At 45.0% G+C, this 27,963-nt stretch overlaps 2 protein-coding genes and 1 long non-coding RNA gene across 4 annotated transcripts; 2 read left to right on the forward strand and 1 right to left on the reverse strand.

Annotated features, from left to right (window-relative positions):
• On the reverse strand, positions 1-21,531 carry LOC108414697. Its single transcript, XR_001856904.2, has 3 exons — positions 21,443-21,531; positions 4,843-4,946; positions 1-150 (listed from the first exon to the last, which is right to left on the reverse strand). It is a non-coding gene; the product is annotated as an uncharacterized LOC108414697 (long non-coding RNA).
• LOC108414695 (zinc finger protein 503-like) lies at positions 82-3,493 on the forward strand. The gene is made up of 2 exons (XM_017687588.2): positions 82-507; positions 1,912-3,493. Exons 1-2 carry the CDS (start codon positions 265-267, stop codon positions 3,247-3,249), a joined length of 1,581 nt encoding a protein of 526 aa, XP_017543077.1. The 5' UTR covers positions 82-264; the 3' UTR covers positions 3,250-3,493.
• LOC108414696 (catechol O-methyltransferase domain-containing protein 1) lies at positions 13,154-27,949 on the forward strand. Of its 2 annotated transcripts, none has more exons than XM_037544044.1 (7): positions 13,154-13,289; positions 15,908-16,038; positions 17,738-17,843; positions 19,125-19,243; positions 24,709-24,763; positions 26,494-26,627; positions 27,557-27,709. In XM_037544044.1, the coding sequence occupies exons 2-7, from the start codon at positions 15,934-15,936 to the stop codon at positions 27,707-27,709; spliced, it is 672 nt and encodes a 223-aa protein (XP_037399941.1). In that variant the 5' UTR covers positions 13,154-13,289; positions 15,908-15,933. The 2 variants fall into 2 exon arrangements, with proteins under 2 accessions (XP_037399941.1, XP_017543079.1); XM_017687590.2 differs by lacking the exon at positions 13,154-13,289 and adding an exon at positions 14,793-14,874 and having other exon boundaries at positions 27,557-27,949.
• Positions 27,950-27,963: the final 14 nt, after the last annotated feature.

Here is a 27,963-nt window from a genome sequence, read left to right on the forward strand (position 1 = left end):
TCTGATTGGACGGCGGCGGCGCTTTAATCCCGGAGCTCCTGCGGACGCTGGCAGAGCAGCCGCGGCGCAGAGAGGGTCCGGAGGGTCCGGTTTCAGGATGGGAAGCGCTTTTCTCCCCGCTGTGTAACTCCAGCCCCAGAGAACGTCGTCCTAAAAATAAGAATAACGTTTTTAAAAGTTGTTGAGCTCCGTTTTTCAGACTTACGTTAACGCGAAATATTTTATTTTATTATATTTTATTCTTTTTTCCATGGCTGCGGGGTCATGCTCGCCCTGCCTGCGGACTCTGCTGCTCTGGGTCTCTGCTCGGCGAGCTCGGTGTGGAAGGTCGGTCTAGAGGAGGTCCGGAAAGCCCAGAAACAGCTCTCAGCTCCGGGGCATCCAGACAGGCAGCGGCACCGTTTACCCATCCGGCTGATCAGCATGCTGACTGCCCGGGGGCACGTGGGGGGGCAGCACCCGGACTACCTGCACCCCCTGTCCTCCACTCCCACCAGCCCTATAGAGGTACGTGGGCTCCGTTTGCTTGCTCGTCCAGACGAAGATCATTTTATATATAATTCAGGACTAAAAGCTGAAAAACGCAGTCAAAAGAGTTAAAAGGGAAACTCCACCGACTTTTCAAATTTTCTCTAATTAACTGGTTAAGATGGAAACAGGGCGGTTTGGTGTGAAACGCTCTGTTCTAGATAAACTTGGAGTCAGAGCCGCTCACAGTGGTGGTGATAGGAACCAGACGTCCCCCTCTAAAAGCTCCTCTCAGAAGGTTCCTACATGAAAAGGTTCTGGATTCACTGCCTGATGACTGAGACGCAGTTGTACGGTAGTTCTGAGATCAGGTTTTGTCCTAAAATATTTAAGACATTCATGGTGGAGGGATACATGTAGGCTAGTGTGTTGTGAGACAGTATAGTCCCCAATGAAAGCTCATTATTCCAGATTTTCCACTATTTTCCATCATCAACAGGCCATATAAGCTCAGAAGACTCGTGTAGGTTCTCTGGAGGTTCTGGATGGTAAATAAATTGTCTATATCTGTGTTGTAGTCATGGCGACGGCTGGTTCCCTTCACCACCACTGTAAAGACGTCTGAACCATTTCACACCAAACCCTCTGAACCTCTGATTACACCTTAGTCACTGAGTTAAGGAGAAATTTCAGAGGAAAAATCATCATCATAATAATAATAATAATAATAATAATAATAAATAGGCATGTTGACTTCATCTGTCCAGCAGCTAGCAAAGATGGTGCTTTGAAGGTTCTTCTCTATATACAGAACCATTTCATGCTTAAATGGTTCTTCAGAATGATGGAGAATGTGCTGTATATGGTTCTGCGTGGCACCAAAAAGCGTCAATGCCAGTTTGATAGAACTCACGGTTCCACACAGAACCATTGCCTTTACTAAAGGGACCATCTTCTGTTAGGAGTGTAGGTGTTTGAAGTAAACAGTTAAATTAGTGAAAGCCTTGGTTCTATTTTATCCCTCAACCTGATATAAACTGCACTAAAATGATCTTTTTGACTAAAAATCTCCACTGGGAACTGAGAAGCTGGTGTGGGTTCCGTTCAGGGTGCGTTCGGCTAATGGTTAAAGTGGGACACCTTCTGGCAGACACCAGAATAGTCCATAGAAACTCTCCACCTGCAGCTACAGAAACGGGCTTGGTTTAAAGTGTTTCTATGCTGAAATATACTGGATCTGGTTTTTAACCAAGTAAAATCTCTTTACCCAACTGAGGCTTAAACCTGAGCTAAACCTCAGCGCAGTTTTTGTGGCTGAGGACTAAACCTGTTTTCAGATTAACCTGCTGTGGTGTTTCACCACCACGTTTCTGTCTGTGAGCAGCCCCTAAGCTGTAGGCCGCGCCTTCTAAACGTGCCTAAAAATCTCTCTTGTTTTCACAGCTGGACGCCAAAAAGAGCCCACTGGCCCTTCTGGCGCAGACCTGTTCTCAGATCGGGAAGCCGGACCCTCCGTCCTCGTCTAAGCTCCAGAACCAGTCCAAGGAGTCCAAATCTACACCGCTGAAGATCAGCGACATCGGGGCCGAAGACAAATCCAGTTTTAAGCCCTACTCAAAATCACCAGAGAAGAGAGGTTCGCCTTCAAGTGGAGAGAAATGTGGTTTTCGGGTGCCGAGCGCCCCCTGCAGGCCGTTTACTCCAGGGACAAGCAGCCCAAGCTTGTGCAACCCTTCATCCCCTCAAGCGACGGACTCTAAAGCAGGAGATAAAGAGGAGAAAAAGGAGGTGGAGGGTAATAAACCCTCTCCCTGCGAGGGGTCTGGGACAGTGAGCTTGAGCAGCAGTTCAGAGGTGAACGGTGAGGCGAGCCAACAGCAGGAAACACCCAAACCTGCCACGTCCGACGCCACCGCTGTTTCTTCGCCACCATCCACTCTTGGATCAGGGCTCGTGGCCCCGGTTTCACCCTACCGGCCGGGCCATACCGTTTTCCCTCTGGCCCAGGCTGGAGTATCGTACCCCGGGGGCTTGGCCGGGGCATATGCTAGCTACCCTCCGCACTTCTTGTCCCATGGAGTGACCTTGGACCCAACCAAGCCTAGCAGTCAGTTGATGAGCGCACATCTGGCTGCCGCCAGCTCTCTAAGCAGCAAGACCGGGACGAGTCCACTGGCTGGAGCTTCTCCACCATCCATCATCTCGGCCGGTCTGTGCCGAGACCCGTATTGCTTTAGCTATCACTGCGCGAGCCATCTGCCGGGTGCTGCAAGCGCTGGCGGCTCCCACGACTCCACTGCTGCTCTGAAATACCCTCTGCTTTATCCCTCTCATCCACTACACGGCATCCCTTCTTCCGCCGCCGTACCCGGTCACCCGCTATACCCGTACAGCTTTATGCTCCCCAACGACCCTCAGCCACACGTCTGTAACTGGGTTTCGGCGAACGGACCCTGCGACAAGCGCTTCTCCTCGTCGGAGGAGCTGCTGAGCCACCTGCGGACTCACACCGCTTTCCTCGGCATGGAAAAATCGTTAGCGGGATATCCAGGGTCCCCCTCGTTAGCTGCCGCCATGGCCTGTCATATGCACATACCCCCGACAGGGGGTCCAGCGGGGGCGTTGGCACTCAGGACCCCACATCACGCGCTGGGACTTGGCCGCTATCATCCTTATTCCAAAAGCCCCCTTCCAGCTCCTGGAGCCACGGGGCCTTATTATGCCCCCTATGGACTGTACGGACAAAGACTGACCACGGCGCCTGGCCTGAGCTACCAGTAAACACTCAGATTTCTTTTCTATGCTGCGCTGTCCATCTCAGGACCGGATCTAAGTTATTTACATTAGCTCAAAGTGAGAAAATGAGGAAAAGGAGAAAAATGGCTTTTCAGACGGGCTCCAAGTGCTTTATATGAATGAAACGTAAAGTGATCAACAGGGACTGGTGTAGGTTTGGACCCAGACGCCTCCTGGCCTACAGTCCCTGTGAAAATTCATCTTCAGAAATTAAAACAAACAAACAAACCCGGAGCGTCTGCGTCTGATTGAGAGGGATTTGTACTGTGGAACTCAGGGAAAATGTCTTTGGCCATTAAAATTCTCATGTATTCTGTTTTACTCATGATGATATTAAAAGGGAGAGTTGATGACTAAACTGCAGTGGACTGTAATATCTGGTTTTATATACAATCTCTATATGAATATTCATCTTAACTGAGATCCCATTTCAAACCATGAGGAATGTGAAGTTACGTGTGGCAGAACATATAATAACCCTTAGAACAGTGTTTTGGTAACAGAACCTCTAATGCAACAAACACCTGATCAGGCAGACATTCATTGTCCATTTTATCAGCCCCCTTTTACCCTGTTCTTCAGTGGTCAGGACCCCCCTGGACCCTCACAGAGCAGGTACTGTTTGGGTGGTGGGTCATTCTCAGCACTGCAGTAACACTGATGTGGTGGTGGTGTGTTAGTGTGTGTTGTGCTGGTCTGAGTGGATCAGACACAGCAGTGCTGCTGGACTGTTTAAGCCCCTCAGTGTCTCTGCTGGACTGAGAATAGTCCACCAACCAAAAATATCCAGCCAAATGAGACCTGTGGGCAGCGTCCTGTGGGCAGCGTCCTGTGACCACTGATGAAGGACTAGAGGATGACCAACACAAACTGTGCAGCAGCAGATGAGCTGTCGTCTCTGACTTTACATCTACAAGGTGGACCGACGAGGTAGGAGTGTCTAATAGAGTGGACAGTGAGTGGACACAGCGTTTAAAAACTTCAGCAGCCCTGCTGTGTCTGATCCACTCATACCGGCACAACACACACTAACACACCACCACCACGTCAGTGTTACTGCAGTGCTGAGAATGACCCACCACCCAAACAGTACCTGCTCTGTGAGGGTCCATGGGGGTCCTGACCACTGAAGAACAGGGTAACAGAGTATCAGAGAAACAGATGGACTACAGTCTGTAACTGTAGAACTACAGAGTGCAGCTATACGGTCAGTGGAGCTGATCAGATGTATTGACTACAAGATATTTTTCTCTTCTTGTGAACATTCGGCTGTAACAGGAACATTTGAGTGTAACTGGGTCGTTTGAGAAAATGGTTTATCCGCTTATTTGAGTGATTTAACTGATTTCATATCCGTGTCACTCCAGCATCAGTCACTCTGACCTTGCCCCCTTCAGATCTGAGGCTACGTCTATGAGCTGAATGAACGAGGGACATTTCAAGCTTTGTCCAAAACCGAGGCCAAACACAGAAACGAGTAACTACAAGGCGTCTAACTCACTGTTTGGTAAGTGTTTAGAACATCAAGCCAGAAGCAACCAAAAGGAGGTGGTTTTCAGTTGAATAAAGTGAACCTACTTGCTGTGAAACATGGAGCTCATTGAAAGTGCAGGGACGATGAGGATGAGGATGAGGATGATGATGCACGGCCTTGAGTGTTCTTTTGCTTTTCTACACCAGCTCTGCAAAACATTAAAAATAAAATAAATGAGGCCAGAATATTATTATATTATTATATTATTATATCAGACGTGCCTTAATATTTGCAGCTCCTTCCGTCATAAAAGTAGCAACAGAGCAGTTGGTTTTCAATCGGCCGTCCGCTGGAAATTCGACTTTCTCTCCAGTTTCTCAGGGAATAAAAAGTCCAAAAGTTATTTTAGTGATAATTCTCTCACTCCTGAAAGTCAGAGGACGAACGAAAACCTGTTGAGAACGTGGAAGCTTTCAAACCAACAGGCGGTCCAGACCAGCATTTACCCAGTATGCACATGTCCAACAGCACAGCAGAGGCCTGTTCACACGTTCCCACCTCAGATTTATTACTCTGGCTTCTCAGTTGGTCTTTAATAGGAAATCCAAGTGGACGGGTCAGTGTTCCATGTATTAATTTTAATATTTACATTTATATCCACTGTGCTCACTTAGAACCATCCTAAAACAGCGTCTCAGCCATCAGGCAGTGAATTCAGAACCAGCTCATGTAGGAACTTTCTGTGAGGAGCTTTTAGAGGGACGTCTGGTTCCCATCACCACCACTGGGAACAGCTCTGACTGTAAGTTTATCTAGAACGGAGCGTTTCACACCAAACCGGCCTGAACGAGTCTGAGTACATCACGATAATTTATTACCCTGATAGAAAGAGGACAGTGGGCCTCGGTCGGCCCCCTGATGGCAAAGCTGACGGTCCGCTGGCAGTTAAGCCAGAGTATTACACAAAATTCCTCCTAGCGTCGCTCCTTTTCCGCTCACAATCCAATTTACTCTTCGTATCAGGCCTAGTCATCATTTCTTTCTCTCGGTTGTTTGTCTCTCTCATTTGCCAGTTTATTTTCTAAAATAAAAGTCTGTGCGCATTTAAATCTGTTTGAGGAGATTAAAAACTAGTTAGCACCTGTATGCAAGGCAGTAATCTGGGTGGTCCGAGGGGGGACCAGCAGTGGGGCTGACCTTATCAAGCCAGTGGACAGATACATGCTCGCTATCTGGGAAGCGAGAAACTGAAAAAGGGGTTGCGTTCCCATTAAAACAGACACAGGGGTGTTAAACCCCCCCCACCCCCACCCCCATGTGTATTTACACTCGCAATTTACACACGCCCTTATTTCACCCCTGCATTTAACCCATCAGGGCAGTGAAACACCACATACACACTAGTGAGCACACTTGCCCGGAGCAGTGGGCAGCCCTGTCCACAGCGCCCAGGGAGCAGTTGGGGGTCAGGCGTCTTGCTCAAGGACACCTCAGTCATGTACTAGTCAGTCATGTACTAGTTAGTTAGGCTCTGGGGATCGAACTGGCGACCTTCCGGTCACGGGGCTGGTTCCCGAACCTCCAGCCCACGACTGCCCCCAGGAGTAAATCCACCCCTCTCAGCGCAGAAATCTCTGATAAGTCACGACAGAGGCCACTAAACAGGCTCGTCCTCTTGATCCAGCCAAAAGGCCAAGGAGCGTTTGTGGTTTCTGACTGTATGAATCACTGATATCCATAAACATGGACTAAAGTCCATAACCACAGCTAAAGCAGCAGTAACATCAACAGGCCTAAATTCTGTCTCGTCGTTTTTATAGACAGACATGAGATTTCACAGTGTGTGTCTGATATCTGTGAATATGTCTGTGTGTGGCTCCATCTGCTGGTTAAAGTGTGTCATTACACACTGCCTGCATTCAGCTGCCTCAGCAGAATTTTCATGTTTATGTGGTTTCTGACACTGTGACTCCCTGTTGCCTATAATCAAGTCTATTAGAGACACCGAACACCTCCACACTGTTTGAGGCGAGTGTGTGATTTAAGCCTGTGGTTGGGATCATGCTCATTATTGGGTCATTAGTTTCCATCACTTGTTAGCTACATGAGCCTCGTAGCTCTTGAGCTAAAAGTAAAGAAGCAAACTTCAGACATCAAACATCTCAGCTGATCGACTTCACTTAACACAAGCTAGATTTTTTCAAGAAACCATCATTTTAATATAAGCTATTATGCTGCCAATGTAGTAGTTATGTAGGTTTTATTCAGTTCAAAGTCATGTGTGTCTTGCTGGCACCAAGAGAGCGCAACTAAAGAGAGACTATAAGTAGGAGAAACTCCCCAAGAGCATGAAGAAGAGCCACCGAGAGGAACCAAGACTCAAATCTCCCTCACTGTCCACTCTATTAGACACTCCTACCTTGTTGGTCCACCTTGTAGATGTAAAGTCAGAGACGACAGCTCATCTGCTGCTGCACAGTTTGTGTTGGTCATCCTCTGGTCCTTCATCAGTGGTCACAGGACGCTGCCCACAGGACGCTGCTCACAGGACGCTGCCGACTGGATATTTTTGGTTGGTGGACTATTCTCAGTCCAGCAGCGACACTGAGGTGTTTAAAAACTCCAGCAGCACTGCTGTGTCTGATCCGCTCGTACCAGCACAACACACACTAACACACCACCACCACGTCAGTGTTACTGCAGTGCTGAGAATGACCCACCACCCAAACAGTACCTGCTCTGTGAGGGTCCATGGGGGTCCTGACCACTGAAGAACAGGGTAACAGAGTATCAGAGAAACAGATGGACTACAGTCTGTAACTGTAGAACTACTGAGTGAAACTATACGGTCAGTGGACGATTGTAGAGCCAAGGAGGTGGTTTCATGAAAATGTTCATCACTTTATAAAAATCCATTTAAAGAACTCCGATGCAAAAGTTATTCAAGCTTGCAACGGTCCGGTAACTTAGTTTTTAAGGGATACTAATTATTGTAGTTTTGCAAGAGGAATTTTTGCCCATTCTTGATACAAAACCTCAGCTGCTCAGTCTGCGGGTGTCGTTCTCTGATCCTCCTCTTCATGACGCACCGTACACTTTCAACAGCAGACAGATCAGAATTCAGGCAGGCCAGTCAAGCACATGCACTCTGTCTATGAAGCCAGGCTGTTGTGGCACATGCAGAACGAGGCCCGGCACCGTCTTGCTGAAATAACCTCGGACTTCCTGGGAAAATTCCAAATATACTCCTCCATGTCCACCTAGGCTGCAGGCACTGATGCACCCCTATACCATGACAGATGTCGACTTATATCTTTTGTTGAATCGTCCATTTGGTTTGGCCTGGACAAGTTTCTGGATGTAGGCAACATCAATGTTCAGTCACTCCAGATTTAATGGACCCTTCCCTGGAGTCTTACTCGACGATGCAGATCGTCCCACAGATTTTCAAGAGGATTCAAATCTGGGCATTTTGTGGGTCAGTCCGGATGTGTGACGCTCCTGAATCTTCATCATGACGGTCACATTTGCAGTCCTGTGAAGGCGGGAATTGTCATGTTGGAATACAGGAATAGGACTTATGTTCTGGTAAGATGAGCAACGGGCAAAACCTGGTTGTCCAGCAGCTCAGTGTCGGCACTCTGGCTCATATTTACCGTCATCTTAACCAAAGAACCCATTTCTGCATAATTACAAACACCCCAGAACATCAGAGATCCTCCACCTTGAACCACACCTGCACACAGTCTTCATTGAGGCTTCCTGAGGTCTACAATGAACACAACGTCTAGCATCATTCACACACGGGCAGAAACCAGATTCATCTGACCAGATAACACGTTTCCCGTCATGAACAGTCCAGTTTTCGTGTCTTTGTCCACTGTAACTGGGAAACTTTATGAGCAGAAGTGAGCAAAGGCCTCGTGTGACACTCTGCTCCAGATGTTCATGGTATGCGGTTCCCTGTGGAGCGTTCTTTCAGAAACTGGTTGTGAAGAACCTGCATTGACTTATAGAAGCAATTCTTGCCTGCAAGAAAAGAGATTTTTCATTCATAAGCGGTTAAACATGCCGGCGGTCGCTGTCCATCAGTTTCATGATTCGGTCACAGTTCTGATGAGAATTTCCTGTAGGCTGGGATTTCTGCCTCTTCTAGTCGAGCCGTATGACCGTACGCTTCGATCCACCTGCAAATTCAGCAATTCAGCTCTTTCCTTCACGCTGTGGCCTTTGGTGCCCAAATGCAATCACTCCTTTTTGCCCGTCACTAACATCTGCTTTGCGACCCATTTTACAAAGACGTTCGCTGCACTGTACCACCTTTTCTCAATCTATGAATCCCGTCACACCCCCGCAGGTATTTATGGCCTGATCATCCTTGTGCAGCGCCATCTGCAGGAGCCTGAATTTACTACCACCTTAAACGTGAAATATTTTGTCTGGGGAGCTTATTAGAAGGTCAACTCACAGTTTTAAGCCATCTTAACATTTAACACCATAAATGGCCAGGGGTCACCAACAGGCCAAAGGTTTTATTACAAACTTCTACAACCTAAGAATAGCTCAGCCAGTTTGCACTGACGTCCATCATTTAAGGGGTTAAAATGTCAAATCATTTGTACGTTCAGTGAAACACAGCAGGCCTGGCTCTCCCAGCACAATCACAGCTAAACACTTCAGATGGAATTACAGAGTAAACACTGATGGAGCCCATGTGGCTGAGCGTATCTGAACCACAGGAGATTTAGGAGCTTTTAAAAAACGTGACTGTAGCCTGAGTCACCGCCAGGCCTTCACCTCAGCCAACACCTCAAACAGCTCACGCTGCACTCTTACAAAAGACGGTTCTTCAAGGGTTCTATTCAGAACCATTCTTATCTAGGACCATTTCATGCTTTGCATGGTGAAATGGTCCTATACAGCACTGAAAAAGGGTTCTATTGTTACAATCTTGGAATTGTGACGATGGCACAATCATCTTTGGTGCTGTATTGAACAATTTTCAATAAGGTTCTATATGGAACCATATAAAATACACTCTCCATTTATCTGAAAAACACTTTCATGATGATAATAACCATTTAAGCATGAAATGGTTCTAAACTTGCTGAAGAACCTTCTTTTTAAAGAGTGTGGTCTAAAGAAAATCTTCACACATTCAATCCAAACGGACTCTCTGGACCGTAGCTGGATGTGTCTTTGTATTGTGCTTAGAGGTCAAATGAAATGCAGTTGTGTAACAGCTCGTGACCTCAGTCTCCCTCTCTGCTCTCAGTCGCTGTGAAATCTGTTTATTGACTCTGTTCTTGTGCAGGGAGCTGCATTTAGAACCTGTCAGACTCAACCTTTCATCACCCAAACCTCTTCAATTACTCACCACATGTTAGCCATGTTTACATCCGACTGATGGCTCAAACGAATAGAAAACATCCCTGTAAACACTTTGTATTCTGAATGGCCTCAACTGGTCTAGACTATTCGGATTAGTTTCTACCTGACTGAACGAGGTGGGAAATCCTGTAAATAATCCGTTAAATAGAAGAATAATATCCGTGTAAACTCCTGTATCCGATTACATTCCCTATCGGAAAGTTTCAGTCCGTTCTGCATGTGCGTCGCGTCACAGTGAGAGTTTATCCCGTTCAACACGGCGGAGCAGAAACTGGTCTGCAGAGGAGACGAAGTTCATGCTCTGATCTTTAAAAGACGGCGGTGGGACGGACGTCCAGCTTATGCGTCTCAGAGCACGACGTCTTCCTCTCGGCCTTCTTTAATAAGGACGTGTGAAGGACGTTTTCCTGAGTCTGACGTCATTTTAAAGCAGTTAAAAACACAATCACTGCTCACTGCTGCTCATCTCACTCTGACTGGACTCACGGGATGCTGGTTGTCATGGTAACGTCTACGCTAAGCGGTCCTCCACACATGCGTCATTTTGGATCCGATTGCTTGTAGTGAGCATGTAAACAGACATTTTCCAGAAATTGTGAAGAACCTGCTTTGACTTCTAGAAGCAATTCTTGCCTGGAAGAAAAGTGATTTTTATTCACAAGCCGTGAAACACACGCCGGCGGTCTCGGTCCATCAGCGAGAGAGCGAGAAACACCACAGTCCTCATCATAATCGGAATGTGATCAGTCGGATTTGCAAAAATCTCTGCATGGAAACACGGACACTGGCACTACAGAACATCCAACAGGGTTTATATGAAGAGTTTCATAAACTGCTGTATGTCTATTCCTTGTTTTTTTTTTTTTTAAGAATAATACTTTGCTTGGAAACACATTAATAAAAAAATATAATAAAGATGGTATAATTCACAATATAGCTCAGATCTTTTGTTTGTGTGTGTGTGTGTGTGTGTGTGTGTGTGTGTGTGTGTGTGTGTGTCTATAATGCATTTTGCCATGAAAGCTTCTACACCCCTCTCATTAGATCAGTGTCTGGCGTGAAAGTCGGGGAATTCACTGAATTCACTCTACATTTCAGGCTAAAAGTCTTTGAAAGGCCCTTTACCTGAATAAACAACATCAAAACAAACCAATTTGGTCTTAAACATATTTATTCACATTTATGGATGTTAGGATTAGTTGTAGTAGAAGACGTATTTAATAAATAATGTATTAAATAATGCATTTGATAAAATTAGTAATGCTAATAACTACACATTAGATTGTGTACAAATGCTATGATTCTTATTATTATTAGTAGTAGTAATAATAATATTGATGGTAATAATATGAGTAGTAAATTGCATTTTCTATACTAACAGCTGTTGAGCAAATAATCAGTAAAAAGTATGAGAATGTATTGATTAAATAAACTAAATAATTAGACCTCTAGACTGTATATAAATGCAATGCATACAATATAATTGGTAGCAATAGTAGATGTTAAAAAATATCAATTATTACATTATCAAAATTAAATATTGATTAGGTTGTATATAAATGCTATGATGAGGATTAATATTAGTAGTATTAATACTAGTGGTATTAGTAGAATATAGTAGTTTATATACTAACAGTTAAGCAAATAATCAACACAAAGTACATTAATAAATTAAACTAAACTACCAGAACTCTTTAGACTGTATATAAAATACAACAATGATGACGATGACAGACGGACAGACAGACACTTTAATAAGAGTAGTTATTAATAACATTTAATATACTACTACCAATAGAAACTTAATTGTTGCAGTGGTTGATCTTTTTATCACCGGCATTATTTTATGATAACCTGATGAATTTTGCAGGATGTTCACTAGAAAAGACGGTGAAGGTTAGGGGTGTGGGGAAAAAATCGATTCCTAGATGCATCGCGATGCGGACGTGAACGATTCTGAATCAATTCGCAAACGTCAAAAATCGATTTTCTACATTTTAATTTATACCGTAATGTTAACGGAATGCAAAGGGAAGTGTGGACACTTGGAAGTGTGCAAGTGCAGGAGCCGGAAAGTCTGTGGCAGCACATAAATGCACTACTGGATGAGCGAGAAATCCGACCGGCTCCTTCTGCATTAAAGCCAGGTTAGACCAGGAGTCGCAACCCAAATGTTTGCCCTTTCAACAAAAACCAGACCAGCTTGGGAGCCACAACATTTAATGCCCAGTATGTCTCAGTGTGCGCTGATGTCCCAGTAGAGGCTAAACAATATAAACGGAAAACACGGATTCACTCCACTTTAAACTTCCTCCGGTCTCCGCCAGGAAACTTTTCCTTTCCTTACTGTAAAAGGTCTCTGATCGTTCGGCTGCTTAACAAGGCTGAAGTTTTTTCTTACTTGAATTTTCCCGTTCCACCTTAAATTCTGACTGAGGCGGTGAATGTAAATGCGGCACCATTTAAGGTGGACCGGGAAAATTCGAAAGAGAAGCTGAACTTCATCTTCGCAACTTTTTAGTGTTTGACAGTCTGTCGCTGCAGATTTAACGTTCCGGGAAGCCAACTGAGTGCTTATACATGTCGAGTCCAATCGTCTTCAAGCGTCCGTCTTAAATCTCTCTCTTTGCCTTTTCATAGCTACTAGCCAGGGAGGCCGCGTTGCCAAATGGCCTGCAGTCTCCACGTGACCAAATACGAAGTTATATAGTCAACAAAGAAAACGGGCAGGCCGGCTGTAACGTGCTGTGTGGACGTCCACTGCCACTGGGTCTTATTTCACCATAACCGCTTTTTACCGCAGATGAGTGGCAGCAGACAGCCTTCTAGTTCGCTTACCACATCACGTCCATTTGATTTATTAATAAAAGATATTGGAAGTAAATTCATTATGGATCATTACAAATACTTTGCTTTGAATCTGCCAAGTCATCACACCCTGAGAAAAAAAATCCTGTATAGAAAAAAAGATGCATTAAGATGCATCGATAATCGTTTTATAATCGCATCGAAGCTTCCGAATCGTAGTCGAGTCGAATCGAATCGAATCGTGAGGTGCCAAGAGATCCCACCCCTAGTGAAGGCGTTATAAACCGAAAGCCCCCCCAGACTGAATCCTTTAATCAGAGGAGGAACCAGCCCGAACCACAGCAGCAGCGCAGTGAGTCCCTCTCTAACTTTACTGCACATTAAACCTTCACAGCACACACCGCTGCTCTCCGGACATTTTAAGGTCGTCTCTGCAGTATCACCGCACTCCAGGGCTCAAATAAACACCACTGTAACATTTACACGGTCAGTCTGAGCAGTGTCTCGGAGTCTGGATGGAACTATTTTCATAACTTATATCGCTTTTAAGGTCTTATAAGACAGGAATGGGCTTCCTTGTCGCCAGGTACGCGTTAGATTTTTCCCGTTCAGGTGCTCGAACGTAGCTGCTGCACTTTTTAAGGTGGAACGGGAGAGGAACCCGACGGTTCGGAGTACGAAAGCCAACAATAACGCGCCTTTAATCCAGCATTCCATGTTAAAACACTCAGAAGCTGAATAATTACACGTTTTAGCTACATATCAACCGAAATTTGCGCTGTAGTGGTTTGCGCATCATTTGGATATCCGTTCCACCTTAAATGCCGCCAGAATAAGCGGCTGCACAGGTGGAACGTTAAGTTCGAACAAAAGGCCAATGTCACCGCCGCGTTCCAGCTTTGGGGTGTAAACGTGTAAATATACATTTGGTGGTTTTACAGCAAACATGCTGAGCAGGAAAACCGCTTTTATTAAACGTAAAAAACAGTTTTTTGCTGCTTTATCAGAGAAAAACAACAGCGCTAACTCAACTGGCCGGCTACATCTTGGACTGGCCCACTGAGCGGTGGGACGGGGGAGGACGTTTAGTAATAATGCAATGTGGATAAAACATTTGCGTTTGGAAGTAGTTACTCAGTGTGTGTCAACCTATTACGAATTTCAGCCGCTTCATCATTTTATAAGATGTGTTGTTTTAGGTGATAAGTGCGCGTTGTTTGCCGTGGTTGTGTAACATCCCTCCCGGGGCACCGTTGGAAACGCCGCAGCGCCGAATGGTGAATGATCACGCTGAAGGCACGAGTGAAGAGGTTCACACGCAGAGCGATCTCATGACTGCGCAGCGCGGCCTGTGTGAGCACTGACGTTAGCACGATTCAAACAGAGCAGTCTCAATACCCGTGGGCAGATTTTGAGTCACTATATTTTCCTGGAGTCTCAAAATTGTAAATTGTAGGAATTCTGAGAAGGGACTTTTAATTTGGTAGATTTTGGTTATTATGGCGTTTACAAGGGTCCGTTATTGGGCAGAATTTGGTTATTTCAGGAGAATTTTGTTATTACGGTCCACACAAAGCAGCTTTATTTTGGTAGGATTTGATCATTGTAGTCTTCACATGGGACTTTTAGTAGAATTTAGTTATTGCGGTCCCAAAAAGAGACTTTTAATTTGGTAGAATTTGGTGCTTGTGGTCCTTACAGTAGCGTAATGTGTGTAATATAAGGGAATGTGCCGCTAAACAGCTGGCGGTCACACCACTACCCGCGCGCAGTATTAGAGTTAATACGGGAATCGCGTGTCTGGTTCCTTGCCCGGTTCCAGCGGCACGACTTTACACGAGTTTGCACCAAATCAATGTCGTTTCACGGCGTTTCCAGGGAGGCCGTGATGGGCTCTGCCACACTAGGACTGGTCTTTATAACGGGTTATTACATCGGTGAGTAAAGCACTGGTCAGTGCCAAAGACTTTGATGTCTTTAAATGTTATTACAATCAGGAAGAAGTCCAAAGTCTACATTAAAAAAATTATATATATATATATATATATATATATATATATATATATATATATATATATACACACATACACACAGGATGAGTCAAATTGTGTGTACTGAGAACATACGTAACAAACACCACCTTCAACACCGCATCGTGGAGGGCTGTGACAGCATAAAAAATAAAATAAAACTGTGTCCTGTGACTTTTGACTCACCCTGTATACACACACAAACAATATACACACGCGCATATATATATATATATATATATATAATACATATACATACACACACATGTTTTATATGTATATTAGTAATTTCATCGTTCCTGCTATGTGCCTCTGAGCCAATTTTATAGTTTATGCATCCTATATGTAGGCATTATACCTGCTATTTTAAGCTTATACAACCTATTTCAAGAAGTTTATTTGTGCTGTTTAAAGTAAATGAGTGAAATGACAATTTCTTCCAAAAAAAACGCACATATTTCTATATTTCATATTGCACAAGTGTTCATTTAAATGTAGAATGAAAAATGTAAAAGGATTGAAAAAAAAGTTCGTCAACGCTTTGATAATTTCACTCAAGCACATTAACAAAGGGGAGATATTGTGAAATGTGCTTTTACATCAGTCTGATAGTGAGAACAAACTTTCCTACATCCAAGACACTTTCACTTGTGAATAGATCAGGTTTTTTTGCAGTACTGAGTGGGTAAGGAAACCGCACTACCATGTGACGTGTGGTATTTCTCAAAACTAATTAGGCTTTCGTTTCGTAAACTTCTGATCACCTGATAGAAGCTCTACACTGGGAATAAAGCCCAAGCCCTCACACTTCACTCCCTCCCCTGGCATCTAATTCGACTTCACGCTGTAAATGGCTGAGAAATATTCCTGCATGTTTACCCCTTTCATTCATTCAAATCCATTCATTCATTCATTCATTCCTTCCTTCCTTCCTCAAAAGGTAAAAGCAGAAGCAGACGGTACAGCATGAACACCTTTAAGAGCCACGTTGGATTAAAGAATGAGCCTATAATGCAGTACCTCCTCAACCACTCCATGAGGGAGCACCCAGCTCTGAAGAAGCTCCGCCTCGTAATTAACCTTTTCCTTACATCATCAGTTATTACAGATTATTTGTTGGACTTTTCAAATCCTCATTCTGCTCACAAAATTACAGAACCTCAGTAAAGTACTTACTCAATAGTTCATAGTACGTACTGAGCACTTAGTAGACACGGAATAATTCATTAGATACAGAATACTTTGTAAGAGATACTAAATACTTCATAGTAGATACCAAATACTTCATAGTAGATACCGAATACTTCACAGTAGATACTAAATACTTCATAGTAGATACCGAATACTTCACAGTAGATACCAAATACTTCATAGTAGATACCGAATACTTCATAGTAGATACCAAATACTTCACAGTAGATACCGAATACTTCACAGTAGATACCGAATACTTCACAGTAGGTACTGAATACTTCACAGTAGGTACCGAATACTTCATAGTAGATACCGAATACTTCATAGTAGGTACTGAATACTTCACAGTAGGTACCGAATACTTCACAGTAGGTACTGAATACTTCACAGTAGGTACCGAATACTTCATAGTAGATACCGAATACTTCATAGTAGGTACTGAATACTTCACAGTAGATACCGAATACTTCACAGTAGGTACTGAATACTTCACAGTAGGTACCGAATACTTCATAGTAGATACCGAATACTTCATAGTAGGTACTGAATACTTCACAGTAGGTACCAAATACTTCACAGTAGGTACCAAGTACTTCATAGTAGATACCAAATACTTCATAGTAGATACAGAATACTTCATAGTAGGTACTGAATACTTCACAGTAGATACCGAATACTTCACAGTAGGTACCGAATACTTCACAGTAGGTACCGAATACTTCATAGTAGATACCGAATACTTCATAGTAGGTACTGAATACTTCACAGTAGGTACCAAATACTTCACAGTAGGTACCAAGTACTTCATAGTAGATACCAAATACTTCATAGTAGATACAGAATACTTCATAGTAGATACAGAATACTTCATAGTAGGTACTGAATACTTCATAGTAGGTACCGAATACTTCATTGTACTTGCTAGGTAATAAGTCTTAATACCAATTAGTGCAATTAAGTGTTCGCTTTAGATTTGAAATAAAGCAACATTAATTTGTCCATCACTCGTGTTCATCAAAACGGAATCAAACACCCACCTTTTGGAAGATGTTCTTCAAACGATCTTTTAACGATCACATTACCTTACAAGTAACATGCAGGCGTGGCAAAAAAATATATAATAAATAAAAGCGATTCCCATCAGACGTCCCAAGAATATTGCTGAACTGAACCGGTTTTGAAAAGAGGACCGGTCCAGCATTCCTCCTGACCGTTGTGATCTGCAGCTACAGGAGACGTTTGGTTGAGGTTATTGCTGCCAAAGGAGTCAAAGGGTCAACCGGTTATTAAATCCAAAGGGTCACACACGTTTTCCAGCCTGCACTGTGAATGTTCACGTGTTCAATAAAAACATGAAGTGTCATTTTTTGCGCCGTATTAGTTTAAGCAGACTGCGTTTGTCTATTGTGACTTGGATGAAGATCAGAAAAGATTTAACGACCAATTTGTGCAGAAATCCAAGTTAATCCCAAAGGGGTCACCCACCTTTTCTGGCAACTGTAAGTGGGTTTTAACGGGTTGGTGGGCTGCGTGCAAACTTGGCTGTGAATTTCCTGGCTTTGTGTTTGATCTGTAGAAAACTCTGGAGCACAAGTGGAACTGCATGATGGTGGCGTGTGAACAGTCTCAGCTGATGGCAAACCTGGCGAGGCTCATAACAGCCAAGAAGGCCATTGAGATCGGTCAGTGTGGTTCTCTCCTCTTACGCCGAGCAGGGTTGGTCCGCCGAGACAGACTTGGTGTCTGAAGTTTGCTTCTGTAGTTTAACACCAGTTTCTGTAAAGATGCCCATCAAATACGGGGGGGCCAAAAACCCCTCAGACCAGACAGAACGTCTGGGGTTCCTCATTTAAACCAAAATAAACCCGTTTATTTATCTAAAATGTTAAAGATTGAGAAATATTTAAAGATTCTGCATTACGTCTAGGCCTCTATTTAAACGGAACCTTTCCTAGACCATTTCTAGCACCTAAGCACTGAAACACAAAGATTTCTTAGGTTCTTAAGGTTCTTAAGGAAGGGGAAGGGATTTCTGTATAGAACCATTTCATGCTTGAATTGTTCTTGGCATGGCGAAGTGGTTCTTCGGGTTGATTAAGAATCTGTTGGATATGGTTCTACATACAGCCTTTCTGAAAAGGGTTCTACGTAGCACCACAAAGGGTTCTTTTGTTGTCACAAGCTTGACATCGAACCCTTTTTGGTACTACACGGAACCATATACGAACATTCTTCATCAATCTGAAGAACCTTTTCATCATGCAGGTGATTTCATATAGGACCATGAACACAAAGAACCCTTTGCATTATTTAAGGGTTCTCTGTATCATTAAAGGTTTCTGCTGTAGATGGTTTTATAAAGAACCTTTACAGTAAGCACCAAAAAGGGTTCTTCTGGTATTGTGATGTCAAGCTTGTAACCATGGAACTCTTTTTGGTGCTATATAGAACACTTTTCAGAACGGTTCTGTATAGAACCCTACGCAACACATTCTCCATCAGTCTGAACCATTGAACCATGCAAAGGGTGAGCGAGTTGTATATGGTCCTATGGAGAACCCTATTCAAAAAGGTCCTGTCCAGCAGCGACACTGGGGTGTTTAAAAACTCCAGCAGCACTGCTGTGTCTGATCCACTCAGACCAGCACAACACACACTGAACACCATCAGTGTTACTGCAGTGCTGAGAATGACCCACCACCCAAACAGTACCTGCTCTGTGGGGGTCCATGGGGGTCCTGACCACTGAAGAACAGGGTAAACGGGGGCTAACTTTGCTTTCGTTACTCATTAACGACATGAGCAAACTCCAGAAAGCGTGTCTTGGTTGATGGACCTGAGGTCAGAGTGTGTCACGTCAGTTCTTCACATGCTTAAGGACCTACGCTTCGTTCTGACTGATGAGCCCGTTTCTCAGTCTCACTGTCTTGTGCTGTTTTAACAGTGTCAGTAACTGTGTACAGGTGTGTATACTGGCTATAACACTCTGAGCATTGCCCTGGCGCTGCCCGAGGAGGGTAAAGTGGTGGCGTGTGACGTCAGTGAGGAGTACACCAACATCGGCAGGCCTTTCTGGAAAGAGGTGAGCTCAGCTCTACAGCCCATGTGTCAAACAAGGCCTGCTGGCCTGATCAGGCCCACGACACACTCCTGTTTCACAATGCACTGCACTATAGCCCCCCAGTCCCCAGCTGGCGCTGCACTACAGTCCCCAGCTGGCGCTGCACTACAGTCCCCAGCTGGCGCTGCACTACAGTCCCCCAGCTGGCACTGCACTACAGTCCCCCAGCCCCCAGCTGGCACTGCACTACAGTCCCCCAGCCCCCAGCTGGCACTGCACTACAGTCCCCCAGCTGGCGCTGCACTACAGTCCCCCAGCTGGCGCTGCACTACAGTCCCCCAGCTGGCACTGCACTACAGTCCCCCAGCCCCCAGCTGGCACTGCACTACAGTCCCCCAGTCCCCAGCTGGCGCTGCACTACAGTCCCCAGCTGGCGCTGCACTACAGTCCCCAGCTGGCGCTGCACTACAGTCCCCCAGCTGGCACTGCACTACAGTCCCCCAGCCCCCAGCTGGCACTGCACTACAGTCCCCCAGCCCCCAGCTGGCACTGCACTACAGTCCCCCAGCTGGCGCTGCACTACAGTCCCCCAGCTGGCGCTGCACTACAGTCCCCCAGCCCCCAGCTGGCACTGCACTACAGTCCCCAGCTGGCGCTGCACTACAGTCCCCCAGCTGGCACTGCACTACAGTCCCCCAGCCCCCAGCTGGCACTGCACTACAGTCCCCCAGTCCCCAGCTGGCGCTGCACTACAGTCCCCCAGCTGGCGCTGCACTACAGTCCCCCAGCTGGCACTGCACTACAGTCCCCCAGCCCCCAGCTGGCACTGCACTACAGTCCCCCAGCCCCCAGCTGGCACTGCACTACAGTCCCCAGCTGGCGCTGCACTACAGTCCCCCAGCTGGCACTGCACTACAGTCCCCCAGCCCCCAGCTGGCACTGCACTACAGTCCCCCAGCCCCCAGCTGGCACTGCACTACAGTCCCAGTCCCTCAGCCCCCAGCTGGCACTGCACTACAGTCCCCCAGCCCCCAGCTGGCACTGCACTACAGTCCCAGTCCCTCAGCCCCCAGCTGGCACTGCACTACAGTCCCAGTCCCTCAGCCCCCAGCTGGCACTGCACTACAGTCCCAGTCCCTCAGCCCCCAGCTGGCACTGCACTACAGTCCCCCAGCCGGCACTGCGCTGCAGTCCCAGTCCCCCAGTCCCCAGCTGGCACTGCACTACAGTCCCAGTCCCTCAGCCCCCAGCTGGCACTGCACTACAGTCCCCCAGCTGGCACTGCACTACAGTCCCAGTCCCCCACTGCACCACTAGATGCTGCTAAATCTTACACACTGCACCATCAAACTACCTGTTCCTTATGCTAAAGTTTTGCTACTTACACTGGTGTTGAACAATGAGACTGTTCCCTCTGTGTCCTCATGAGGGCGCTGTTTGCTGCTGATTCTCATGAAAGTTTCACACAATGTAAAACTGATACGGGGAGTGTTTATAAACTCAGACAGCGACGTTATTCCACTGAACATTTACTGGCCTTTCAAACTAAAATGCGCATCCCTAGCAAAACGGGTTTTATAGAGTACCAAAAAAGGTTCTTTGGCTTGTAACAATAGTGGAACCCTTTTTGGAGCGATAGGGACCCTTTTCAGAAAGGATTAGATAAGACCCATCTACAGCACATTCTCCATCAAGCTAAAGAACCTAGGCATGATGCATAGAACCCTTTAATCATGCAAAGGGTTCTTTGAGAGTTCGCGGTTCTACATAGGTTCTACATTGTGTTAGACTTTCATCCAATGAAAAACTTTAAATGTGAGCGTGTTGAAGTTGTAACTAGGCTGACTATTCTAGCTGATGTTAGCTAGAACCAAGATATTCTCTGTTTTCTTGACAAAATAAACAGGCTGGCTTAACAGAAGAACCCTTTTGGTGCTACAGAGTACCCTTTTCAAACCTGTTCTATCTAAAGAACCTATGCATGATGCAAAGGCAGCGTTAATCATGCAAAGGGTTATATGAGTGTGCATGGAACCATTTTCTCTACCAAAGAACCCTTGAAGAACCATCTTTTCAAGAGAGTGTTACGATTCGAGTGTCCTGTTTATTACTGGTCATCTAATAGGCCTTTCGTTAAAGTCACACGCTGATTTTTGATTATCCGTCATTACACGTTTCAGGAGCCGCAAACCAAACACAGTTTATTTGAACGACTCGCACCTGAACGGGAGTTCTGCAGGTGTGTCCATCTGCTGGCATCTCAGGCCAGGGGTCAGGGGAGTGTGCATGACACTCCAGTGGTGTCCTCCAAAAATGACTGGACCTACTGGGCAATTTAGAAAAGCAGCTTGTCTAAAACTGCCGCTTTTTGAATTGCAGCTGATGAGTCTGGGAAACAAGCCACAGGTGAGAGTGATGACGAGGGGGGCGGAGTCAGAGCCCCAGCAGGCCAATCCCAAATGGGAGAGTCCATCAGCTGCCTTCCCAGAGCGGGGACCACGTCACAATGACACTTTTCTTGTCTTTTAAATGGCAGTGTAGCTCAGATATCTCCTGCAACATGGTGGAAAACGGAGTAGTTCTTCAGGTTTTGTATATTCAGCATGAAGGACAGTCTAGAAGTGGATTCCTTTAGTGGTGACCTGTTATTTTTAATGCTAGGCCTGGCCACTCTCAGAAATGAAGGTCCCTAACTGTCCCTTGGTGGAACCCTCAAGGCTCCGTCTCAGTGCCTTCAGTCAGGGAACATAACTGAACCATAATCCACTGAAATGATCTGTTCTAAGCTGGACTGACTCCACACACCCCGCCTCGCCTCGACTCCAGGCTTTTACTCTACTGCTCTGTTTTAAAACATTCGGTTATGAAAAGGAACAAATACCAACTTTTCACCTGGAGGAACTGATTTAAGCTCCACAATCAGACCTTAGAACCACTGGAGAACCTCTGAGGGAACATCTACACTGTTTGTACCTTGATGAACAGAAAATGTTCCTGAACAGAACCTTCATTTCTAACACTGCATGCATGTCAAGACACTGGATTTTAGAAATCTTGTTCTGTGGTGATCCACACTACGTTTGAATCGCCCCTCATGTTTGGCCGGTGGTTTATACCCTCACACTGGACGAGAACACCCGGTCTGCACGCCAAACGCAGCCCCTACAGACGCTCTGTCCACAATACAGCCGTTTCATTCAAAACACGCCTCCGAGTCCTGATCAAGACACTGGCTGTGTCTCAAACGGCTCCCTGCTCCCTACGTAGTGCGCCACATATTAAAGTAGAGGCTCCTGCAACCTTCGGAGATTCGGCCGTGTGTGCACAGTTCCATACTGGACGAAAAGGGCACTATTTTGGTGTAGAAGCCAAAACTTAGTGCACTACATAGGAAGGAGGGGACGTTTGAGATTCAGCCACTGACAAACTGCGACAACTGGTGCCACACTGTGCCCTGAGGCTGGAGAGCAGGCGGTTCTACAGGCGGTTCTACAGGCGGTTCAGACAAAAAACACTTTATTTACACCTCTCAATTCAACTCAGTCGGCATATACGGACGTCGGTGCCGCAAACGAGGACTTGTTTGCCTCGGTGTCGGAGGGGTGGCTGTGACCGTGTGGTTTTGGGTGCGACTTTGAGAAGTGGGTGGGTCAGACTGAGACACCAGAAGTCCAGCTGCTCAGTCAGAACCCGTCTCCCGGTCACACTGCACGGCAAACGACGGCCAAGGAGGCTGAATCATGACTGAAATTTAATTATGATTATTTTATTACTTGTCCTTTAAAATTTTTTGTTTATTTTATTTTGATTTGATTTTATTAACCCTTACTTTTTAGGTATGTTTAATTATTGTTTTATATATATTTTAATTATATTTTTGTGTATTTTTATTATTAATGTTTCACTTTTTTTTATACTTACCTGATTTGAGTCTTTATTAATTACATTTATTTTTATTATTTAATGTTTTTTTTACACACTATCAGTCCTTTGCTCTGTATCAACTTTCAGAGTCTAATATCCGACTTTTTCCTCCTACATTTTGAGAAATCTGTCGTTCCTTTTGGTTTCTGTGTGTATAAAAACGTCACATGTCAAAACGAAAGAAGCGCAAAGCCAGAGCACCAATCAGGGCCCAGCGGTCACTTTGTTTAGAGCTGGTTTTGACCTGTTGGTCATCCCGACCCAGTGCAGCACGCGGTTCAACGTCAGCGCAGCAGCGTAAAACTTTGGGAGAGTCTGTTCAACATAAATGATGAACTAACCTAACTTTGTGTAAATAGAGCTCAATATAGAAATATGTCCACATATGCAGTCGAGACTGACGCGGCTTTTTTCTGAATTTCTACAAACACCATTTCATTTTATAGTAAATGAGTTTGGGCTGGTTTATGTTTATGAACAGACGCCTACAGATCAACATAGTAAAGGAGCTCATCTGTGATCCTGAGTTTAAAGCCAGTTTTTATTCAACTTAAACTTGGAACTAAGTTGTAAATAAATCTGAAACTGAAACTTTGCTTGTGTGTAAAAAGTGATTTCAGAGCCACTCGGTTCTCCCTGATGGAAACTGTTTACCTTCAGTGTTTTGTGCTTCTGATCATTTTAATAGACGTCAGCGTCACTAATTAATGACCTTCTATTAAAAGACTGGTTTACCAAGAGAGACGCTGGAGGACTTTCACCTGAAATGAGTTCATGAAGCCAGTCTGGTTATAAAAATGATAACAGGACATCAGAGCCAGAATTCCTCTTTTAGTACTTTTACTTTATACTTAAGTACATTTGAAGGGAAATACTTTAGTACTTTTACTCCAGTGGAGGTCTAAAGGGAGGAACTTCTACTTTTACTGGAGGAATATTTTACCTTGGGGGGTCTCGACTTTAACTCAGATACAGGGTTTGTGTACTTCGTCCTCCACTGCACAGATGCCACAGGAGATAGTTCGGATAGTTTAAAGGGCCCATATTCCATATTGTTCTTGTATTTTATTTTTTCCCTAAGGTCCTCGTGAAGTTTTATGTACCAAAAACAGTCATAATTCTTTCAACAGGCTTTGCCTTTAAGACTGATATATGCAAATGTGCTCTATTCTGATTGGCCACCCTGTATTGTGCCTCATTCCTGAAACACTCCTTATAACCTCAATGTGAGCCGAACCACTCTGGACGCTGAATAGGTGTACATATGTAAATTAATTGGTTTTTGTGACATCACAGGGACAGTGAATTCAAAACAGGCTGTTTTTGTAGCTTAGTTACCATTTGAAGAGAGTTTGTACACTATTGCAGAAAAGTGAGGAAGAGGTCAGTTTCCCACCGTACAAGCCCTTTAATACAACCAGCACGAGGAGTTTATTAAACATGAGCTGAAACCTGGAAACAGTTTCTCAGAAATGACTAGATCTTCTCTGAATGTATGAACTGGATTTTTTGGTGAACTTTTCCTTTAAGGAGATGAACGTCTGCCGTGTTTTGTGTCGTAGGCTGGAGTTGAACATAAAATAGACCTGCGTCTGCAGCCAGCGCTGGAAACTCTGGGTAAGACTGAGATTTCAACTCATTTCTTATGACATCACAAGGGTCACTGATAATAACGGATAGAGAAGCTTCCAGTTTTGTACTTAATCTACCATCAATCACTGATTAACACACATTACAGTTCACCTTCCTCTGGGCTCAGCACTGATGATAAAGCATGTTTTACATTATTCTCTCTCTCTCTCTCTCTCTCTCTCTCTGATTCTCTCTCTCTCTCTCTCTCATTCGCTCTCTCATTCTCTCTCTCTCGGTCTCATTCTCTCTGTCTCTCTCTCATTCCGTCATTCTGTCTCATTCTCTCTCTCTCTCTCTCTCTCTCTCTCTCTCTCTCTCTCTCTCTCTCTCTCATTCTCTCTCTCTCTGATTCTCTCTCTCTCTCTCTCATTCGCTCTCTCATTCTCTCTCTCTCGGTCTCATTCTCTCTGTCTCTCTCTCATTCCGTCATTCTGTCTCATTCTCTCTCTCTCTCTCTCTCTCTCTCTCTCTCTCTCTCTCTCTCTCTCTCTCTCATTCTCTCTCTCTCATTCTCTCTCTCTCTCTCTCATTCGCTCTCTCATTCTCTCTCTCTCGGTCTCATTCTCTCTGTTTCTCTCTCATTCCGTCATTCTGTCTCATTCTCTCTCTCTCTCTCTCTCATTCCGTCATTCTCATTCTCTCTCTCTCTCTCTCTCTCTCTCTCTCTCTCTCTCTCTCATTCCGTCATTCTGTCTCATTCTCTCTCCCTCTCTCTCATTCCCTGTCATTCTGTCTCTCTCTCTCTCTCTCTCTCTCTCTCTCTCTCTCTCTCTCTCTCTCTCATTCCGTCATTCTGTCTCATTCTCTCTCCCTCTCTCTCATTCCCTGTCATTCTGTCTCATTCTCTCTCATTCGCTCTCTCTCTCATTCTCTCTCTCTCCCTCTCTCTCATTACCTGTCATTCTGTCTCTCTCTCTCTCTGTCTCTCATTCTCTCATTGTCTCATTCTGTTTCATTCTTTCTTTCTCGCTCATTCTCTCTCATTCAGTCTCTCTCTCTGTCTCTCATTCAGTCTCTCTCTCTGTCTCTCATTCAGTCTCTCTCTGTCTCATTCAGTCTCATTCTCTCTCTCTCTCTCTCTCTCAGTAATAAAGGGCCTGATGGACACATTTATATGCATTTTTCATTTGTTTAATAAAAAAAAACAGTAATATTTTGAGCTTAATATTTTTAAGCATTTGTGACTTTTTGAAAGGCTATTATTTGTATTATTTGGCTTTTATTAAAAATTCCTTGATTCTTTGACAAAGAAAACTCGACTAACTGGCAAAAGTTTTAGGGAAAAGTTTTAATCTGGACTAACGTCAGGTTGTGTTGGGTTTTTTTTTTTTTTTTTTTTTTTTTTTTTTTTTTTTTTTTTTTTAATTTTAGTGCAAAATTTCAGGGGGTTTTTTTTGGTTTAACATACTGGACAAAAACATGAACACTAAATATAAAACATTTATAATGGCCACGTTTTGCTTTATTTATTTATATATTATTCCATTACGTAAAAATCAGTAAATAAACAGAAACCGTGGCTTAAATGTGCAGAGTTGTCTCTGTAGAGGACGTGGAAACTTATTCACACTTAGAAAATCAACGACATCGTACAGTTTGACCAGCGGGCGTCGCATACACCTCCGTACGACTGTGGTCAGCCCTGCATAGCAGAGCTTTTGAGACCAAGTCACTGGATTGATCAAGTTTCCGTGCGGTGTGTTCGTCTCTCGCAGACGAGCTGCTGGCGGCGGGGGAGGCGGAGACGTTCGACTTCGTGTTTATCGATGCTGATAAGGAGAACTACGACAACTACTACGAGAAATCTCTCCAGCTGCTGAGGAAGGGAGGTATCATCGCCATCGACAACGTGAGTGACCACATGACACGATATCTAAACAGAAACTTCTCAGATTTCGGCCTTTGAGAAGCCGACGCTTCATCAGCTCCACTGACCACACAGTTCCACTCTAGTTCTACAGTTACAGACTGTGGTCCATCTGTTTCTCTGATACTCTGTTACCCTGTTCTTCAGTGTTCAGGACCCCCATGGACCCTCACAGAGCAGGTACTGTTTGGGTGGTGGGTCATTCTCAGCACTGCAGTAACACTGACGTGGTGGTGGTGTGTTAGTGTGTGCTGTGCTGGTGCGAGTGGATCAGACACAGCAGTGCTGCTGGAGTTTTTAAACACTGTGTCCACTCACTGTCCACTCTATTAGGCACTCATACCTTGTCAGTCCACCTTGTAGATGTAAAGTCAGAGACGACAGCTCATCTGCTGCTGCACAGTTTGTGCTGGTCATCCTCTAGTCCTTCATCAGTGCCCACAGGACGCTGCCCACAGGACGCTGCCCACAGGACGCTGTGTGCTGGATATTTTTGGTTGGTGGACTATTCTCAGTCCAGCAGCGACACTGAGGTGTTTAAAAACCCCAGCAGCACTGCTGTCTGATCCGCTCAGACCAGCACAACACACACTAACACACCACCACCACATCAGTGTTACTGCAGTGCTGAGAATGACCCATTTTGGTTGATGGACTATTCTCCCACCACCTAAACAGTACCTGCTCTGTGAGGGTCCATGGGGGTCCTGACCACTGAAGAACAGGGTAACAGAGTATCAGAGAAACAGATGGACTACAGTCTGTAACTGTAGAACTACAAAGTGCAGAAACAAGGAGGTGGTCATGATGTTCTGGCTGACCGGTGTGATATGATATGATATCCGACAGCCGTAAATCAGTTTCGTGCTTTTCAATCTAATCCTGTATTGCGACTCGGCCTCTGTCCGCAGGTGCTGTGGGGCGGGCGGGTCATGAACCCTGCGGAAGACGACCTGGAGACCCAGGCCATCGACAAGCTCAACAAGAAGCTGCACACAGACGTCCGGGTGACCCTGAGCATGCTGACTGTGGGAGACGGGCTAACGCTGGCATTCAAACTGTAGAGCTGGCGCTGCTGCAGCTTTGGCCCAGTGCCAATGTAAAAGCCCTGCAGCAGGTGCAGCCGTGCGCCAACCTTAGTTAAACACGGATACAGTGATAGTGTTTAACTCTGTGGAACTAAATCCATTTCAGCTCGTAAAGCTCACGAAGAATCCCGTATGTCCCATATCGCTGCTGTCAGAACAAAACCTTGTATCTCCATTTTTGCCGTTTCTCAGTTTTGGACATAATTTGAAAAAGTCCGTTGTTCTTTACA

The sequence above is a fragment of the Pygocentrus nattereri genome, chromosome 13, assembly GCF_015220715.1.
Source record: "Pygocentrus nattereri isolate fPygNat1 chromosome 13, fPygNat1.pri, whole genome shotgun sequence".
Lineage (NCBI taxonomy): Eukaryota > Metazoa > Chordata > Actinopteri > Characiformes > Serrasalmidae > Pygocentrus > Pygocentrus nattereri.